Raw genomic sequence first — 21,086 nt, 5'->3', positions numbered from 1 at the left:
GGGTCATGGCTCCTAAAATGATGCTAGAAGCTGCCTGCTTGGGTGTGGCAGGTTCTAAACAAAGAGGGCGTGATTATGAATGTGTCCTTTATCAGCTCCCTAGACTTTACAATCTTAATTTTAGTCATTTATTTGAAGTGTGAAACTCTCTGCACAAGAGTGCATTGCATTGATCTGACAAGACTGTCTTGCCTGTCCTGCAAAAAGTGTTTCCTTCCGTAGTCGGCAGCCATCTTGTTATTGGATGTTCATTGAACACAATAGCACGTGGATGCTGTTGGCTGATCCTCTCCTTGGACGCACAATACTACCTCATTCCACTTTCCTCACCATCCTTCCCTCTCACTCCCGTCCATCTGCACCGCTGCCACAAATGCCTCACTCCTTTCCCTTTGACATCTCTACTTGCAGCTCCAACCTTCGCCCCTTTTCCCTTTTCTCTCTTTTGCATCTTATCGTATCCCCCGAAATCAGTCAGCATCTGTGGGTATCACAAAGTACGTCATAATAAATGGCGGATTGCTTTTCTACCTTTCCTACCTGGTTTTGTCTCATTCGGGAGAGCGAGCCGTTAACAACTGTCACTTGTGTGCCTATATCAGAGGTGGGCGGGCATATAGCGGAATGTGCATGTGTATTTAATTTGTATGTGTATCCGCTTTATCTAGGGAGCAGTTGCTTCAATCAGAAACACATACAACATTATCACCTGTGTTCAAGGCGTCTTACATCAGGGGAACGATAATGAGGAGCTGGCCAGTTGATTCGGGCTAAAGAATGCTATGGAGACCTGGGGCAGGATTACAGAAACTTTGCACGGGTGCAAGTGCAAAGTTTGCACGGTATTAGCACTAGGGCAAAGTTTGCCCTGATGCAAAAATACATCAAAAATGTATCTTTTTAGCACTAGGGCAATGTTAGCCCTGGTGCTTTTAATAATATGCCAAACTGCACTTGTCGAGGTGCAATGGTTTTTTAATGACTCCCAGTGTTTTTAAAAATAGGCTAAAATATGCCCTAATGCTAATACTGTGCAAACTTTGCGTTTGGTGCAAAACTTCTGTAATCTGGCGTCAGGGACGGTACAGGACCAATAACAAGCGGTAGTCCAAGGGGATTGGATAGATATGGGCGAATGATAATATAAACGGTATACAGTCATTTTGCTGGCAGGTTTTTTTAAAATTAGTTATTTTAATGAAAAATGTTCATCAAAAAAACTCAGCAAAAATAAATGGGGGTGGGCAAGGGGATTAAAGAGGGAGTAGTGGGTTGGGATAGGGGTAAAATAATAGGGAAGGAGGGGCTTTGAGGGGAACCTCCCAAATATACATAAAAGACACTATGGCCCTCATTACGACCCTGGCTGAGGTCCATGGTGCAATTTGCACCATGGACCATGGCGCAGAGCTGCCAACTCCGCCATGGGGGTTGGCGGATTTACCGCCCCATTCCGACCTTGGCGGGGCGGTAAGTCCCCAATCCCCATTTACCCTTCCCCATTCCCATTTTTGCCCCATAGGGTATAATGGGAGTGGGGAAGGCGTTAATTACGCCACCGTAGAATACGGTGGCGTAATTAACGAGGGGACCCGTAGCGCCATGGATTTTTCCGCCCGGAAAATCCAGGTGTAAAAATCACCATGGCGCTACGGAAAGTCCTAATCTGGCGGAGAGGTACGCCATGCATTACGCTGGCGTAAACCCCTCTCCGCCAGGGTCGTAATGAGGGCCTATGAGTTTTTGGGATGAAAATATTTTGTACAACACGAATCAAAAAAAAAAAAAACTGGCGGAAAGAGAACATATAACCAATATAAACATTGGTGCTAGGAACTGAGAAATTAAGGTGGGAAGTGATGCTATGAGAAACAGAAAGACGGGCTTTTTGGAAATGTTACCGGCCTGACTCTTAACATGTGTGAGGGTGTCTCAGGGAGCTGGTATACCCACTCACAACATAATGTGAGGGCAGTATGGGGAGGAGCCCCTGGTCCTCCCACAGCACTTGGGGCAAGGGACCACACAATGACTCAGAATGCCGCTACTGCCTCTGTTAAGAATTCAGACCCACAGTATTATATTGAAATCATGAGAGCATTTCAGGAGGACATGAGATAGGTCGACGAAGAAGGGGAGATGGAGGCTGGGAGGTAAGTGACTTCTGTCTTTGGGTTGTGAATTCATACATTGAATTGTAAGCCAGTGATATATTGTTGAAAGGAAATGAGAGATGAGTTCAGAGAGATCATGGGTCAGAGCATGGCAGGAGAACAAGATTTGCAAATCATCTGCAAAGTGGTGATCAGAGAACCCAAAGGAGGAGATGAGTTATCTGAAGAAGGAGTTGCAAAGGCTGAAGAGTAGAGGACCAAGGACTCATGGTGGACACTGAATGGCAGGGATGTTGGATCAGACTTAGCAGTGTTGCATGAGATGGAGAAGTAAGGATTAGAAAGGTAGGGAGCAATCCGGTTGAGAGCAATGACCTAGATGCTAAGGGTTTCGAGGGACCAGAGAGAGATACACCACCATATCAAAGGCAGCAGAGAGGTTGAGAGGGATTAGGATGAAGGAGAGTTCACGATGCTGAGCAGAAGGGTCAGAAAATTGGAGACATGGGTGATGGCAGTTTGGGGCCTGTGGAATTCAGACTGTAGAGGGGCACAGACTTCTGGCAAAAGCCAGGAGGTCAGTGTAGGGTCAGACGCCTGTAGCCATAACATTTCCATTCCATCTGGTTTCTCAGAAATGGGATCAAATTCCCCCATTTCTGTATTGACTAGTCCGCTGCTGTGGGGGAGTTGCTGTTCTGGAGTCAGCAGGAGGCTGGTACTTGTCACTGGCTCTCGCTATCCCTCTTTGTGAAGGGTGAATGGACGAGTCTCCCTTCGTTGTATTTGAACCCAAAAGCTGACAGTGAACTGGGGCCTGGCTCCTTGCTCTGCTGAGCTATCTTTGTCATTGATCATTGACACAGACTCTTACCTTCAATGGCAAAGATCCTCTCGGCCACAGCAGACTGGATGGAAGTCAGAGCGCTGAAGTTGCCCACCTGAAAGACGTTCTCCTTGCTGGATGCAATGATATCCAGCTCCTTCCTTGCCTGCGAGTTACGGAACGCGTCTCCCACCTGGCTCAGAGGATGAGTGGAGAAATAACATGCCCCAGAGATGGGGAGGTTAGAGTGCATAAAGAGTCGGAAGGGTAAGGAGCGGAACATTATGGAAACAGTTTGGAAAAGAGCCAGGAAGAGGGCAGAGCACAAAGGGTGAAAGAGTAGGAGGGAAAGGGAGGAGAAAAGACAATGAAAGATTTGTAAATGTTTACACTGTTCTTTTAAGCAATTATAAGAGAAGAAGAGTCTAATTGTGGCACACTGCAGGATGCTGAGGAGAGGAGAGGATGCTCATCAATGCTCAATAGGGCACATGAGAGCCTACCACGCTAGAGAGACTTTGGCCACAGAACCAAGAAGGTGAGAAACATTTCTCATCCCTGGCCTGACTGCAACCCCACTTACTGCAGGGTAAGTTGCATCTCTTCACTTTGGTGTGTCTAAGACCCATTCTGAGAGAAGAGCCAGCTTCTCCTTTCCACCCCTTCTTACTTCATCCTGATAAACTGGTAATCCCTCATCAGGTCAGTGATCCCTCAGTACAGAAGGTTGTGCAGATGAATTCCCACAATTCCTAGGATAGAGAGGGTGACAGGTCCTTCAACCTGGAGGGACTGCTGAACCATCCGTACCGCCTGAGCAAGGAGAGAGTAACCGCTCTAGCCCAGAGAAACTTCAACCCGTCCCCACAAGGGCTGGAGCGATTCCTCCTGACTTCCCGGAGATACAGAATTACACTTGCCCAATGGGTGAGAGAGATTCCTTGGTCCTAAACAGACAGATGATAGTCACATTCCAGGAAAGAGAGTGATCCCTGAGCCCTCAAGAAACTGCACCCCAAGGCCAGCCAGGACGGTTTAAGAGAGGTATTCCTTGGTCCAGTATAGAAATGACTTAGATGTCAATGTCAGATCTGAATCCCCATTCCCCAGCAGTTGGGCTAGTTTCGTTGGCCTCTAACCACCCTGATTGGGTCAATCATGAATACCATTCACTAATGGGTGACCTTTTCCCTGGGGCCAGCATTGCCCATTGGTTGAGTTACATTCAAGTGCCCCTTTCCCTTTGGCTGTGTCCCTCAACAATGTTTCTTAAAACTCACACTTGCTGAGTACATTTTAAGGGACCACCACACCTTTGGTTAAACAAAGTCTAGAGTTCATTATCTAAAGGTCGATTCTGTTCTAAATGTCCCTTTCCCTTTATTGGGTCCTTTTTGGGTTTCTCTTCCCTTTTAGTTCGATTAGTCCAGAGCGTGTCTCCCCCTTTTCATTATCACAGTTCTACGTTTATTCCTCCCTCTTCTATTTCCTCGTCTGCATTTCATTTGTGAACTTTTACTCGTTTTGATTTTGACTGTTTTGTTTTTTAATGGGGGTCCCCCAAATTCCCCCTATAGACCACACCTGCACCCACCACCACCTACCCACACACACTAACATCTATCAAATCAAAATATCCTGTCAAAGTAAAATTGGGGAAAAGTGCACAAAGAAAGTGCACGCGAGGATTTGAATCACTAAAAACAAAATCTGATGCGGATTATCACAATTCAAGAGGCCTGGTTACAAGAGGCCTTACCCATCACCTTTGGGCACCCTAAATCTCACCCCAATGGCATAGCGTGTGATCTGCTTCTGGTCGGCAGCGAAGGTTGCCTGTGAGAAGGTGGTTTGCTCATCGTTGGAGGCACCGTCTGTGATGGTGATCAGGAGTCTATTGGTGTTACTCCGAGCGCCCTTCTCGTCAGTGAAGAGGTCATCCCTGGGGTAAAGGGACAAAGAAAGGCCTTGAGTAAAATAAATGTGCTCTTATAAAGTCAAGTGGAGGTGGGATACAGGAGCAGAGAACTTCTACATGTGTAGCAAATTGAGCTAATGTCTGTAATTTAAAGTAGAGTGCCCTTGAGACTACAACAGGGAGGACACCAAGGCAACAGGATTATAGGGAGTTGGCAGGATAACCTTGAGTGGAGAGGAGCCTGCCTACTCGAAGCACTCAGGTTCCCACAAAGGCCAGTCTCACATCCGCTATCTCACAAGTCTTTGTTGAGAGTCATCGGTAGCCGGGCATAACAGGAGATTACTTTGGTGGTAAACATCTTGTATGGAAGTGTAAAGACCTTGAGTTCACCTGGTTAATCAAATGAATTGTATAGCTGAAATAACCTTCACAATAATCTATTTTTATCAATAAATCTTACTACTAACAGGAAGAAATAAAGGAAACCATACTTCATTATGAAATAAAATACCATACATAAGCAATTGCTATGGGAGGGTAGCTCAGCGGCAACATGCTCGCCTTGGAAGCAAGACGACATGGAGCAACACAGGTTCGATCCCCTGGTCCGTGCATAGAATCTTCTGGGTATTAAGTGAGTTATAAATAACCTATCATATCATATCATATCAAAGTAAGGTGGTGTTGACTTATCAGATGGACAGGTGCATTCCCTAAGATCCATCTTTACCTCATCTCACCACAATCACCTTGAGCTGCCTAAGGTCAAGACAAAACCTCATGAAGCAGCTTTGCATGTCAGGGTCAATTATATAATCCAATTGCCCTTCCATGCTGCTTACCCATAATCCATTGGAAAGCAATTGAAAAGCAAGAATTCTGCCTTGGATTCACTGAGGCCTTAGAAAGCATAGTACATTCCTGAAAAAGGCATGGGAAACGTTTGATATGGTTAGTGGACGAGCCTAACACATGGCACTTGATATAGATTTCAAAGATTCTATCATTGTCAGGATGAGTAAAGGGATGGACGCCAATAGGTTCAAGGATTTCTCTACTAGGGAAAATGATGGTCTTTTCTCTGAGCTCCCAAAACAATAGGTGTAGGGGAGGGAAACACTGTAACGTGTGAGGGTCTCCATATCTCGTAGTGATGCTGAGCTCTCTTTGGTTTCCTCTATACTCTCACAGCCTGGTTCTGTGGTTAATGCATCCAGGACACGTCTTGACATAAAGAGACAGTGGCCCTCATTTCGAGGTTGGCGCTAGTCATGGCGCTATTAGCGCCATGTCTAGCACCAATACCGGTACCGCCACCGACGTGGTGGTATGGGGACTTACCGGTCCATCCTGCCCTTTGCGGGACCGTTAAGGCCCCATTTGAAATGCCATTCCCCATTCCCATTTGAGCCCCCATAGGGCTCAACGGGAAGGGGGAAGGTGTCAATAACGGTACCGACTCCGGTCTAGTTCAATGGGGACTTACCGGTGTAGTCCGACCTTTGCGGGACCGGTAAGTCCACATTGAAAAGCCATTCCCCATTCCCATTTGAGCCCCCATAGGGCTCAATGGGAAGGCGTCAATAACGGTACCGCAAATTGCGGTACCGTTATTGACCCCGTTATCCCTTTGCGGGTCCCGTCCTTAATGCCTGCTAAAACCAGGCGTTAAGGAAGGACCCACAAAGAGACTTTGGAATAGGGCACAAAGGGATTACCGGCACCGGTGTCATTATCGGTGCCCGGTATCCCTTTGCGCCCGGGTTGTAATGACCCCCAGTGTCAGGGTTACAGTGCTGGGTATGTTTCGTCCCAGTCTCAGGGTTACAGTGCACAGCACACTCTGCTTGACAGTCTCAGGTGTATTGTGCTCATCTCACTATGCTTGACTTTCTCAGGATCACAGTGTCCAGATCATTATGCTAAAATTTCTCCTCACTATGCTTCCTGCCTACCACACAGGGACATGGTGCCTGGGCTTGCATCCAGGGTTGCAGTGTGCTTCCTGCTACGCACTTAGGGACACGGTGCTTTGCCCGCTTTCTCAGCCAGATCCACATATTCTCACCCTCGAGTCAGATCATCCTGCAAAGCAATGTTCCAACCTCATGGTTCTCTTTGAATTCCATATCTCCTTGAATCTCCTTGAGGCTCTCATGCCTCAGGTCTTGCTATTATCTCAGTGTTCCACAACTGATCTGTATCCTCTGGAGTCTGTGCTAGATCATGCCTTTCAACAATCTCAGTTTTCTCACGTTTCTTAGATCTCACAAGTTTCTGAGCTCTATCAATCAGTTTCACCGTTCTTGAAAACCTCTCAGCTCTATTGGGTCATTTCACTCTCTTTCATTGGTCACTTTTTGTTGGTCACCCAGCTTTGTTGAGCCATTCAGCTCCCTTTAGCAACTCAGCTCTCTGAGGTTATTTATCTCCCGGGGTCCATTCAGCACTCTGAGCTATTCTGTTCTTTTGGGTCTCTCAACTCACTCAAGCTTCTCACACCTCTGAGTGCTCTCAGCCTTCTCATCCCTCTCAGCCCGTTCAGCTCCCTTGGGCCGCTCAGTTCTCTAGGACCATTTAGCTCTGTGAGGAAGTCCCTCGCCTGACCCTTATTGCGGGGAAAGGTGTCGCCAAGGGAGTTCATAGCCACCATCTGCAGTGTGATGCTGGACCCGGGGATGGTATCGGGAGAAATCCCTGGTGACCTGCCTACCAGTGCAGGTGGGAGGCTAGGGATCACTGCATGGGTCCCTTCTAACCTCCACTCCTCTAAGGGTGCCAGAAAGTCTTTTATTTCCAGCACTTTCTAAAAATCTGCACCAGAGCAACACACAGGACAGACTGCCCTTTATTGCCATTACAATGCAGACATACATAACCATAGTGGTTTCTCTTAGCATGAAAGTCTCAGCAAGACCGTAGAGAGATGTGCAGTCCCTGCATGGAGCCTCTGTGCTCCTGTGCAAGTGCAATGGCTCACAGGATAGTAATTCCAAGATGGAGGAAGCGGCCAATGAAGCTCTGGTCCAATCAAGACAAGTTACTTGCACATCCTTATCCGACACAGGTGAAACCCAACCAGCATATAACCTGCACCAATCCCATATGAGAAACACAGAAGGCACACAGCTGCAGACCCATACCTAAACCCTGGCATTAGGGGAGGGTCGGACAAAGTATAAAAGGGACATTGTGCAGTCAGGGAGTGTGGGTTGTTGGAGTCGAACTAGGTGCGAGAGGAGAGGGGAGCAATGGGCAGGCGACAAGTAATGTTTGGTTAGAGTGAAGAGAAGAAAGGGAGTGGGTTGAGGAAGGAGATGGGAAAGAGGAAAGTTGGAAGATCTAGGAAGAGAGTTGGGCGGGAGCAAAAGAGTTGAATAGAGAGGAGGTGAAATTGGAGGGTGGGATTTACTTTGGAGGAGCTAGAGTACCCAAGTTCCATCTGGGGAAAAGAGTACAGAGAAGTGAAGAAGAAGATTGCATTAGAGAAGAAAGGAGGAGATTTACAGCAGAAGGAGGAGAAGGGAGAACTGAGTACCAGCTGGGGCAATGAGAGGAGGAAGGAGGACGAGGAAGGAGTAGGAGAGGTGTTTTGACAAGATCTGAATAGTATTAGTAAGAAAAAGGTGAGGGGGTGGATGAGACAGAGGAGACTAAGAACAGGCAGGAGGAGAGATTATGAAAGCAGGAGGAGGGTCTCAACATCAACTGGATCCAGTAAGGAATGGCAAAGATCTGTGCAGGTGGCATGGCACCTAAGGGGTGGAGATAGAGAGATAGAGAAAGAGAGGGAGAAGAACAGGTCTGGCCTGGTGCCCAAAGGTAGGATCATGTGGCGAGAAGGCGAGGAGAAGAGACGATTGGTGGGCTAGAGTCCGTAGCCAAAAGCTGGCAAGAGGTCAAAGATGATCAGCTTTACAAAGTGGGGTTGAACTGTTTGAAGGTGAGAGAAACAGTGGAGAGGAGCTGGTCTCCAGTGCATACTCAAACAGCAAGAAGTGTGTTAAATGGGTTGGGGAAGCTGCGTAACTCCCTGAAAGGCAGGGAGTGGCTTCGGAATGATGTCAACTTCCCACAGACTGTTCAGCTGTAATAACAATGCGTTTTAACTTCCAGGGCCAATCCTTTGAAGGAAGTCTATGGAAATAGACTTCTATCTCCTGCCTCTGCTAACACTCATCTTGGATTCTTCACAGCTCTCCCACAATAAGATGCCCATATTTTCTTGGCCATTCAGCTCTCTGGGTCCATTGAGCTCTCTTGGACAGTTCAGCTCTCCAAGGCCTCTTTGCTCTCTTGGGCCATTTAGTTCTCTCTGCCTGGCACTCAGCTGTCCTAGGACCCCCTGCTTTTTCTGCCGAGCTCTTGCAACACCTCTTGCTGCTGCCATACTCCTCTTGGACTGATTTCCTTCATAGCTTTAACCGGACCTGCATGCGCATGCCCACATAAGCTAATTTGGCATAGATTGTTCCATTCTGGTGATTTTTCATGATTGGGTTTTAGTTTTAATGAAACACTCAGCCTCATCTCAATGTCCTGCCTGCTGCTCAGATGCTTGAATGTCTCTGGATCCCTGCCCTCTCTGTATGGCTCTGTGTCTGCTTGCCGTCAGGTCATGGTTCTTCTCTGGACCGCTCTCTCCGACCTCCAGGTCCCTAGAATTGAACATGTGCAGGCTCCATGCGGTAAATGGCATTCTGCTGCTGACTAGTTTTCTGGGTACTGACAATGCTATCCCCCGACAGGGCAATGCAGCGGTGTATTATTCATACATATCTGTTCACCTGCAGCTCCCACAGCTCCCACTGGCGTTCTCCTCCCCCGTAACAATCTGGAATAATCATGTGCATTCCCCTGTCTTGGAAGGATAGCTCGGGGGCAAAGTGCTCGCCTTGGAAGCAAGACGACACACAGCCCCACAGGTTTGATCCCCAGGTCCACGCTTAGAAACCTCTGGTATTAAGCGCCTTATAAATATCATAAAGGACCTGTCGATGGAGAGGGATAAAAGATGGTAGACAGGGTCTCCCCTGACCATGTTCATAGGGGCGCCTGACTGTGGGAGTTGGATTCCCCTAAATATGGTAAGGGGTGCTCCTGACTATTGAGAAGGGGTCTCGGGGCTCCCACATAGTACCACCTCCACATAGACCGCTGCATTGGCCAGATGGCCCTAATAATCAGGCCCTCCTTTGGTCCCCAAAGTCCTGCTAGGCTCTTGGAATAGGGGGCCAAGATACTGACCTCAGCATATTTGTCAGATCTAATGATTTGTTCAGGGTGGGATCAAAACTCTCCTAATTGCAAATTAACCAGCCATTTTCTGACATGGCTCCACCATTGTCAAGAGTCTGAATTTCATTAAAATGCATCCTGTATACCAAATAGTCATCAAGGGAACAAACTCATAACTACAATTTTGAAAATAGCTATCCTTCACTCAAATAATCCAGATCCAATCGCCTTCCTCTAACCGCTTAGATCTACATCTTCTTCTCCCAACGTGTTTCAACGCTGTCCAGTCATACTTTCGAAAAAATAGTTTCGACATACAAAAGTTCTGTATACAAAGTTTCGAATAAAAAAGTTTCGAATGCATTTTTTTTTCTTCATTTTATGGGTTTTATTTTAGTTTTGTGTAAAAAAAAGTTTGTTTTAAAAAGAAAAAGGGGGTTGGGGGGACCCCTCATTAAAAAAAAAAAAGCATTCGAAACATATTTTTTCCATGCTTTTGTGTCGGAACTTTTGTATGTCGAAACTTTAACTTTCGAAACTATCACTATGAACCGTTTCAACACTCACTTTTCCATTTCATCGCCCTATCAGACCGGATAGTGCCTGCTGGACGTTCGGAAGCTAAACTAACGAGATGGTATAAAAACTCAATCTTACTGGAACCTTCTGTAATACAACCTAGTGAAGAAGCCCATTGAGATATGAGCCTTCTCGGGCGATACAAGGTCTGCACCAACTGGGGATCGACACTGTATTATCGGAGTAGCACAACCTAGGCCCTGACAAATGTCCATTGGCTTACATGACTAGTTGCCACGGGTAATTAGGTAGGAGCCTCGCAGATGGTGCATAAGTGTCTGTTTGGGCTAGGATGGAAACCTCCAACAGATGTGCTCCGTAGAGGGCAACCGCTGATAAACCAAGATAAGTTATATAGTCTTCCAGTGCCGCCTGAAAGCTGGAGTAATTTTGGGGGGAGGCACCCTGAGTCATGTGTCATGTATGCATCCCAAAATAGAGCACTTTGGAGCCTGATATTGCAAACCATCTGACATGGGTTTCATGTACCTTTCCCAATGACCCTAGAGGTGTTGCCATTGGGTTTACCGGTTAAGGGTGAGTACACAATAGGATCACCAAGATGTTAGATGACTATAAACTGGTTCTGTCCATCGGGGCTGGTCCAGGTGAAAGATTGACATCTGTGTTACAGGACAGCCTGACATGGTTTATGGAAGTGTGGGGACTTTCCTGGGATATACTCTTCTCAGTAGAAACTTGCTCAACTCCACATTTGTATTTTTGTATTTTTAGGGTCCCTACTCTAAGGCGCTCCCCTTTTTATGAGTGTGAGCACCCCCAAGCGCCATTTAAAGTTATTATGAGGCTGAAAACTTAAAATCTACTTCATAGGAAGTTTATGAGCTCCTGGAAGTGGTCATTGCCCCGTTATGACTGACAAATAGGAAAGCCAGTATGGGCTGTGGAATGAAAGATTATTACAGATAGACAAAAACAAAACAAAAATGGGAAAGAAATGTGAGTTATATTTAAGGTACACGCTCTCCTTGCTGATGCTATATTTTGTGGGTGAGATATTATTTCAGGAGAAGATCTCTCCTTGTGGAACACTTGAAAGAAATTAACTGAATTTAATTCCTCACAGGAAATTGATGTATTGTAGTCATCATTTTTATAGCACCCTTTATTTGTGTGGCCTCAATGCGCTTTGTGGTTGGAACGACCTCGGAGAGTTTACTTTAAAATACGGGTGTGCATTCAGCCGAGTAGGACTTAGGGGGGCTGGCTGGGCCCTTGTAAGCAACCCGGAGGTCGGGCATGTATGCGGGTGCTGTCGGCAGTTTAAGATAGAGTATTAGAGCAGGAGATTCGATGTGTGCCCAGCTAGACCGAATTTGGTTGTTGCTTTATTTTATTTTATTTATTTGCATTTTTAAAGCTCTCACACAGCCCATGGGCATCGAGGTGCTGTTACAGGAATATGTCCTAGTTGCGTATTTATAACGCGCTTAATACCTAGAGGGTTCTGAGCGCGGACCCGGGGATCAAACCTGTGTTGCTTCGTGTCGTCTTGTTTCCAAGGCGAGCACGTTGCCGCAGAGCTATCCTCCCTTTATACTAATGGCCGGCACATTGAGGCATGTCAGGGGTTTCAGTGAGGACGGCTATGCGAGCTGCTAGACCGGATTTGACATAGCCGCAGCTGCATTCTAGAGCGCATGGATGGGGAGTCGTGCCTGCGGCGTGTGTTTACAGACGTAGGGCGTTTTATACATACCTTAGACTCGGACAGATTTTTATCTTCAGTGTTGTTTTCTTAGGTCTCTCATGGCGACATACTGGTTGTTCGAATGCATCTTCTGGTGGGGTTAGCATAATACCTTTGGAGGGACTTGACTGGTGGCATTTTGAGTCCAATAAATAAATTAAATAGAACTTTCCTTACCACCTTTGGCCTAAGAACAATGGTATAGTTTCCCGTCCCATGCAGTAAGAACTGTCTAAGTGCGTCTTAGTGCATCTCTAATCCTACTTCCAAAAGCCCTTAAAGTGCATTCTGTGCCCAACAGCCCAAGTCGCGAGCTGGCGCATTTCCTCTCTACCCCCAGTGAAACATATGGGCTGAGCGCTCTGAGTGCTTGGGTAAACCCCTTGATAATTTGGTAGGGCCAACTGAGTGTATGACCTTTCCTGGCCCCAATTCAAACTGGTCCTGCTACCATTGCTAGTTCTAGTGGTCCATCTGAATGAGCATTCCATCCAGACACTTTTAAGTGGCCCCATCCAAGGTGCGATCAGATTTTTAGGTGTAGTACGGTAGCCATTTTGTGCTATTTAAAGAGGCGGTGGTCCGGACGGGGGTGGGATGGGAGGGTGATGTATGATAGTCTGTGCGGAGCGAGAAGGGCGAGATTATCACGGTGTGCCACTGTGGACGCTGCTGGCTTCTGCAGTGGCATGAGAGTGTAGGTATTTTGTTGGATCTGGGTCAGCACTAGTGTGCGAGGAGCAATGAAAGCAGACATCAGGAGAGCGATTTCAAAAGGGGGAAGGAAAAAGGGATTTCAACAGGGGAAATGAAAATGATTCCTACGTCTATATAAGAAGTGGTTACTTCCTTGCCCTGATGAACCATACAATTTCATTCTAAGCCTTCAAGAAAATTAAAAGAATTATAGAAATATAAAAAGTTAATTCTGGCAGCAATTTTGCATTAATGACAATGTGTTACATATTGAATATGCAATGCAAAGTGTTGCTATCAAATTTTTTTATTGGTAAATGTAAAGTTGTTTTTCTTTAGTTTTCCTTAAAACTAAAGTAAAGGCACTACAATTGGTTGTTCTAGGTGTAGTCCCATATGCAGGTGGTGAGAAGCAAAACAGTAATTTAGGTTGCTGTTTTGAGGCCAGACCCATGGGCAAATTTAACTCTATGTTGGGTCTGTAAGGCCACTTCAGCCATGGTCATTGGCCCCACCAATGCACCCTAAGTGACACCTGGACTTGGCACTGTTTCCTGAATTAAATTATGGACAATTTTGTCATTGAGATGAATGAATGAATTACTTATGAATTAAATTGCACTATTGAAAGATGTATGACTAAATCAATTAACTTTCTAAATAGGTAACGTAATTACAGTTTTGGAACCACTGCACAACAAATCATCTGGAGTTTATTTCAGTATTTGGCACTGGTTGCTAAAAAAGGTTTGTTTTTTAGACCAGAAGACGGTATAACAAAGGCAATCGCACACTTATCAAAGGAGTATGTTTTCAAAGCCCCGTACATACAAATATTACAGTAACAAGACCCATTCAAGGGGCAAGCGAGGAGGTAGAAGACATAACAAATCAATTAGGAAACAAGTCTGTGGTAACGACCAGATCAGAAACCAGCAAGGTCCGAACAATGCACGGTCAATTTGGTCCTCAATCTATCAAGTAGGACTCTTAATGAAACAGAACTAAGTGTTCTTAATCAAGGCTTGTCTTTTTCACCTACAAAGGAGTATGATTACATCAATATTTAGACTGATAAGTACACATTTATTAGAAAACTTAAATAAATAAATATTTTCACAATTCAGTTGGGAAGCGGAAGAACAAATGTCCACACCCAGAATTAAGTACACTTACAATCAGGGATGTACAGAATACTGCAGTGGCAGTATCCTTGAAAGACAATACTGAACCAATACTGGGTGTGATTTTGGATGACTTACAGATTGAAAGCACTGTCATGATTTAGACTAATCTTAAACCTAAATCAAAATGTATACCATCCGTCCAGCAAAGTTGTCTAATTGACACATTTTACCAAGCAGTAATCAATGATATATACAAACTTGTAGATAAGAAACCTAAGAGGGGCAATACATTTGGTTACAATTTAAACCATGTGGAAACAGCAGCAGTAGTAAGGAAATTGCATAGCTATGATGATTTGTAATAAAAGATGCTGATAAAGTGGGCAACATTGTGGTGCTTAATAAGAGTGACTGTATCAAAATGACTGAAAGGCATTTGCAGCAACCCTACTGTTACCTAAAAATGTATCAAGAATTTGTGAGAATAACCATCTTTGATTTTAAAGAACTAATAGGGAAATGGCATCTATTACAATTGATTACGGATGGCAATTTGGGATTCCTTATGTGTGATAAACCTCGCATTCCAACCATATATTTTCTCATAAGGTGCATAAGACGTATATTGATCTACTACCTGTACGTCCGATCGTTAGTGGCAACAGATGGATAACTGAAGATATGTCAAAATGTGTAGACATTATGTTGAGACATGAAGTTTTGAAGTTTTGAAATTGAATTAATCTGTAAGAGATACAATGCAGGTGTTAGATATCCTAAAGGGGATTCAATGCAATGAACAATTGATGTTGGCTTCAATGGATGTGAAGGTGCTTTATACATCTATAGATCATCAATTGGGCTAAAAAACAGTTGACCATTTTTATAATATCCAATCTGCTTCTTACTTTTTTTTTTGTATTTGGTTGTTAAACCTTTACCAAATCTGCTTCTTACATAAAACATGTACCAATGATGAAGGAATGTGTGGCCTTTACTCTTGATCATAATATTTTTCTTTTTGAAAACACCCCGTATAAACAGACCAAGGGAGTGGCCAACCATTTTATGCGTAATTTCGAATATACTCACATGTTGAAATACCCAGAAGTGACTGACAAAGCACTCATTTGGGTAAGATACATTGATGATGTTTTACTAATATGGAAAGGTACTGAGGATGAGTTAAAAATATTCAACCAGTATCTCAATACCAACAGATTGGGTATAGAATTGACTTTGGAAATGAGCACCAACCATATCACCTTTTTGGATCTACACATTAATGTCAAAGATGGTGAGTTATGCACACAGACTTTCAGGAAAGAAACTGAAGTAATCTCAATTTTACACTCAACACACTGTGACAAGAAGAGTACAACAGATAATATACCGAAAGGTGAGTTCTTGTGTGCTAACATTAATTGTAGCAGATTTAGTGATTATAACACTGAAAAAATATTGATTGAAAAGAGATTTCTGGAAAGGGAATACCATAAGAAAAGCATTGATGAGGCTAAGTAAAGAGCAGATCAGGAAGACATGGATAGTCTGTTAACCTCGAAGTTAGACTGCAGAAAGAGGACAATAGGAATAGAATGATTACACAATTTTCAAGGAACAAGTTGATACAAAAAGTCTTTAATAAACATTGGCCGATTCTGCAGCTTGATGATGATTTGAGAAATTATATTACAGATGAACCTGACTTTGTATACACCCGGGCTCCCACTTTTAAACATTTTTTAAGTCCGAGTTTTATGACTAGTAATGTAGATTTTTCGCAAAGAGGTGCTATAAGTGGGAAGCCAGTCAAGGGATTTTTTAAGTGTATGAACTGCACTATGTGTAAACATGCTTTGAATAACGTACACACCTATGTTACTGGAGGCAATCAAAGGGTACAAATACAGGATTTCATTAATTGCAGAACCAAGTATATGATTCATAATGTAATTTGTGTCTGCAATGAATTGTATGTGGGGTGCACCATTAGTGAATTAAGGTTCTGTATCAGGGAATACCTAAATATGACCATCAATCCTGCGAAGAAATTGCCACTACAAGAACATTGGGCTTTGGAACGTCAGCTGGACAATAAAGACCAGATGAAATTCATTAGAGTGAAACACATATGTCTAAGGAAAAGATGGGGAGATCAGGAACTGATCCTGAGTCAGGAGGCAGCAAAACCCATTTGCAAATTATGAAGTACAGTAAATGGGCTAAATAGGGACACTGAGTTACAAACTTTTTTATGAATAAGAATGGATCGCATGAGAATTTGTTTTTGGTTGAATGCCTAATTCAGAATCAGTACCAATATGAAGGAAGGAAAGGATGCAGATTATTGTGTAGAAATGTATATTAATAAGTAGTCATATGGTTTAAGATCATGTAATGGCATTTAAATGAAGACTTGAGAAACCAATTCTGGCATGGCTGGAGAGCACCTCCAAATCGACACAAGTATTAGGAGGCAGTTGTATTCCCCAAACATTACCATTATTGTACTTATGATGGTGGTGATTGTGAGTAATAGAAAGGAAACATGTTTTATGTGACAGGTTGGACTAGCGGAGGATGCAAATATTACACTGTCACATTATAATACAATCAACACATAATAAATATATTGTGGGACCGTAATTTCAGTACTTAATTAATCTGAATCTCATGGATTATCATGGTTACACTCACTAATTGCAAGGTTGGTATTAACATGTAGATACAATTTCCAATCATGGATTATCACTATTTACAGGCATGTCTCCTTCTAAAAGGCTAATCCATTGGAAAACTTAGATTTGTATATAGTAAGCAGCAGGATTATGATAACAGCCCCGTTTAGGCCAAAATGGTAGATGAATGCAGCAATGCAATGACATCACGATGCGCATGATGTCACTGCATCCAAATGTGTCACAGTGTGACGCTATAAACAATGCACAACAAGATGGCAGCGGCAATCCTACACATGGGACGGCACTGCCACTTGTAACAGAATGTGCCAATTGAAAGGTAAGGCCAATGGTCAGGATATAGTTTACTTTTTTTGGCTGTTAAGTCTTGGTCTACCTTACAATTGGCTAAGGTGGATGTTTACTCATTTCAGATGTAAATGTTTGAAGTGGAATGAAACAGGGATTGAATAATTATTGCTGATGAAGGATCTATGTTGGAAGAGTTACTCAAGGTAAAATATGGTTCAAGAGCGATAAGCCTCGAGTCAGAATATATATTATAGATATTCAATATATGGTGATGTGTATATTGTTTTGCAGATTTCTGCGGAAATCATAATATTGAACATATTATAAGATTGGATACTGTGTACATACAAAGTTGCATGTAAGAAGTAACCAGCTAACCGAAGGTATACATCTGTCTACTCATATTAATTTGACCTTTCTAACCAGAGCTAATTTCAAATCGCCATTATTTGAAAGCATAATCAGAATCATACTAGCAAATATTTTCCTTGATATCACAGGACACTGGAGTACAATTGACTATATATAACTGAGTGGAATGGATCTGTTATTTCTATGTCTTATATGGAGGTTGGAAGTATATTTAGCGAGGTAAGAAAGCGGTACAATACCCTCTGTTTACGATTCACATGGTTTAACTTACCAGTCAAGGAATAGGCATCAAGAAGGTTCACGTGTAATATTCATGATTGCTATTACATTAGCTGAAACATATCAGAACTGTATGTCCATAGTTTGGGAGGTGCCGGACAGTATTGTGGGTTTGGAGTCTCAAGTTGATACTACAAGCTTTAGGGTTTTCAGAATTAAATTGGGTTTGGACAAGTGTCAAAAGGCAAAGAAATATTGTCTTATTGTGAACGAATTATAGACTTTTCTATCTTCTTTTGCTTTCTCTTAAAACTATTTGTTATTCTCTTTCTCTTTTTAGATTGTATTCATAAAAGGACTGTGGATCAACAGGGAATACAACGTACAAATGGCTATGAATGTGTGTTCACTAGGATTTTGTACATACAGAAGGAAAGTAGTATTACTAAGAAATGTTCTGTATATGGTTATTGACCAATTGTCATAAATATTGCCTGGATAAAGCCCTGATGGGCGAAACATTTGCACATGCTCGCTAATGAGTTCATGTAGGTGTTTTTGATCCATTGGGTTTTTTGTGTCGAGGCACTTTTGGCACTGTTGCCTGAAATCAATTATGGACAATTTTGTCATTGAGATGAATGCATGAATTACTTTTGAATTAAATTACACTATTGAAAGATGCCTGACTAAATCAATAAATGTTCTAAATAACAAATGTAATTACAATTTTGGGACCACTTGTCACGACTCGCTCCCTTCGCTCCCGTTCCCACCACTTGGGGGCATGATTTGGGGTTTATTCCCTACTGGACCTTTCCTCCGAACCTTATGCTACAGTGCTGTGATGAATTGGGAGCGCTAAATCCCTATTTTCCAAGCTACTTCCCTTCCGGATCCATTCCAGGTTTTTGGCAGCCAGCATGCTTCTTTAACCAAATGACTATGCTTCCCAGAATGCCTGGCCCACTGCTCCACCCCCACCCTTGCAGGACAAGGTTGGGTGGAGGATAGACAACACCTGTGGCTGCAGGTGCAGCAATCAGCACACCTGAGGCGTGTGCTCGTTAAGCAGCTTTAAAAGCTTCAGTCTTACTTCAGTCCAGCACTGGTCATCGTTTGCAGTGTTCCTGTTGTGACTAGTCCCTTGTTCCTTGTTCCTTGCCTTTGTACCTAGTTCCTAGTTCCTGTTTTCTTGTTCCTCCGCCCTGAATCTCGGATTCATGCGCTAATTGATTTCTGCTCCCTTGATTCCCTTTTTGTCTTCCTCTGTTTGCAGGCAGCATTTCTCAGTGCTTTCCCCTTTTAGATGCAGCCCAGTTTGTCTGTGTTCTATATTTCTTTGACTCTGTCCTTTGCTGCTGTAAACCCGTATGCCTTAGCCTTCCTCTTAGATTAGCTTCCTGTCTTTTCCTTGGAGGGGTAGGGAGAAGTTTGCATTGGTTATTTTGTTTTTCCCTGCTCCTGATCCTTACTTTCTATTGGGATCCATTCCATGTTTTCCATTGCACTTCTGCATTTATTTCCCATTTGATTATTAGGTGTGGGTTGCGGTTGTAGCTAGCTCCTGTGTGAATGCTTATGTTTTCCTCACTAATTTGTAATCACTATTCCAACTTAGGTATTTAGTTTTACTCCCATTGCTGTTCTAGCCTTTCGGGGTCCCAGTTTCATCAACAGGATTCGTGGGCTAGCTGACATTCAAGAGGTTTATCTCGTCCTCGTGAGTACAGTTCTTTAGTTCCCTTATTTAATACCATCAAGAGTGTTAGTTCACAGATCCTGTCATTGCTTGCCCTCCACGTGGGTTTAGCGCTGTCAGTACCTGTAACAGCAATTGGGGGTAAGGCGCTTGCCGACTTTCCTCGCGGTCAGGTGCTTACCCCACATCCCTTTTCATATATTGGTTTTGATGTCACACTCTATTTGCACTCCTGGGTTCTAGCATACATGAGTCGTTGTTCCTGTGTGCACATTTCCCTTGCCATATTCGCTGCCTTTGTACTCGCCTGACTAATCCTGACAGAATGACCAGCCCAAAATTCCCATTGAATATGGCAAGTTTAAGAAAGAAAGGCAGCAAGGCCTCTAACAAGTTTGTACAGAAAGCTTCCCCTACATTTACCTGTGACAATCAAATCACTAGTCCTGACTTAAATGAACTCCTTGTCACGAATGGGCATTTACGTGCAAAGTATTTTTCCCATAGGATGGCACATCCTACATTGCCTGATCCTAGTTCTATCTTTTGTTTTGATCCCGATTCTATGTCAGCGCAAGCCTTAGCCGCAGAAAACAACACACTGTTAGACTTATTATACAAGAGTACCTCTGTTGTTGAACCCCATGATTCCAGTTGTGCTTCACCTCAGATAGAACAGTTTCATGATACAAACATAAAGAATGGAGGGGTTCCTTGCATAACTTCTGTTTTCTACCCTCAGTCTAAAGCATACTCCTTTGCACAGGTACATACTGTAGTCCCTAATGCCAAGAGGTCTAATGTCAATAGTTTGCTTAAGGGAAACACAGACCAAGTTGGTAAGAGAAACTATAGATCACAGAACCTGCAAGCAGTAGAGGACAATGTACAATCGGTGCACATCCAGATTGCTAGTGCAGGATCCAGCCCTGATGCCACTATGCCTCCCCCTGTGCCTACTGATAGTGATGTACAGTTAATGCAGGGCATGCTAAGAGCTAAGCTTGAGGAGTTAAGACAAGAATTCATTTCTTTACAAGTGGAGAATAAAACCTTGCACTCTTTACTGAATACACCTCAGACTTTATCTGTTGATGTTGAGGAAGTGAACACTGTTCAGCCGCTGAGTGCAGAGACTTTGGTAAACCATGATATTTGTCAATATGTTAGATCTATTGGGAGCGAAGGTCTTTCGTCTAGCACAGCGCTTAATCTGGGCACAGTTTCTAACAATTGTTCTGCTGTTTGTCAGGGATTGCAGTTAGCTGAAGATTTACAAGCCACTCCTTTACCTAAAATTTCCTGTGTAGTAGTTTGTCATAATTCTGAGCTAGCACACATACAAGCTTCTGATTTCCAAACACAATCCACAATGGTGGCATACACAGATTCAGTCACTACAGTAGGCTTAGGCCCTGCTCTTGATACAGCTGCTGAGACTGAAGTAGATGTTAAAGCTGATGTGGAAAACGATGTTACCTCTGGGTTCACTCTTCCTTCTGCCAATTCTGATCAATACGAACAGTCAGAGACAGTACAGATTTCATGTTCTGATGGACTCATTCCACAGTATACAGAACCAAAAAAC

At 43.6% G+C, this 21,086-nt stretch overlaps 1 protein-coding gene across 1 annotated transcript in view; it reads right to left on the bottom strand.

Annotated features, from left to right (window-relative positions):
* Positions 1 to 21,086, bottom strand: part of LOC138580812 (integrin alpha-X-like) — a 430,037-nt gene that overhangs the window by 227,828 nt on the left and 181,123 nt on the right. Inside the window, exons 8-9 of the mRNA XM_069651665.1 lie at positions 4,729 to 4,882; positions 2,989 to 3,133 (exon numbers count right to left, since the gene is read on the bottom strand). Coding sequence (XP_069507766.1) covers positions 2,989 to 3,133; positions 4,729 to 4,882 — 299 coding nt within the window. The remainder of the gene's footprint in view (positions 1 to 2,988; positions 3,134 to 4,728; positions 4,883 to 21,086) is intronic.

Source organism: Ambystoma mexicanum, chromosome 3p (genome assembly GCF_040938575.1).
Source record: "Ambystoma mexicanum isolate Mex_15411 chromosome 3p, UKY_AmexF1_1, whole genome shotgun sequence".
Taxonomy (NCBI): domain Eukaryota; kingdom Metazoa; phylum Chordata; class Amphibia; order Caudata; family Ambystomatidae; genus Ambystoma; species Ambystoma mexicanum.
This window is presented reverse-complemented; position numbering and strand designations above follow the sequence as displayed.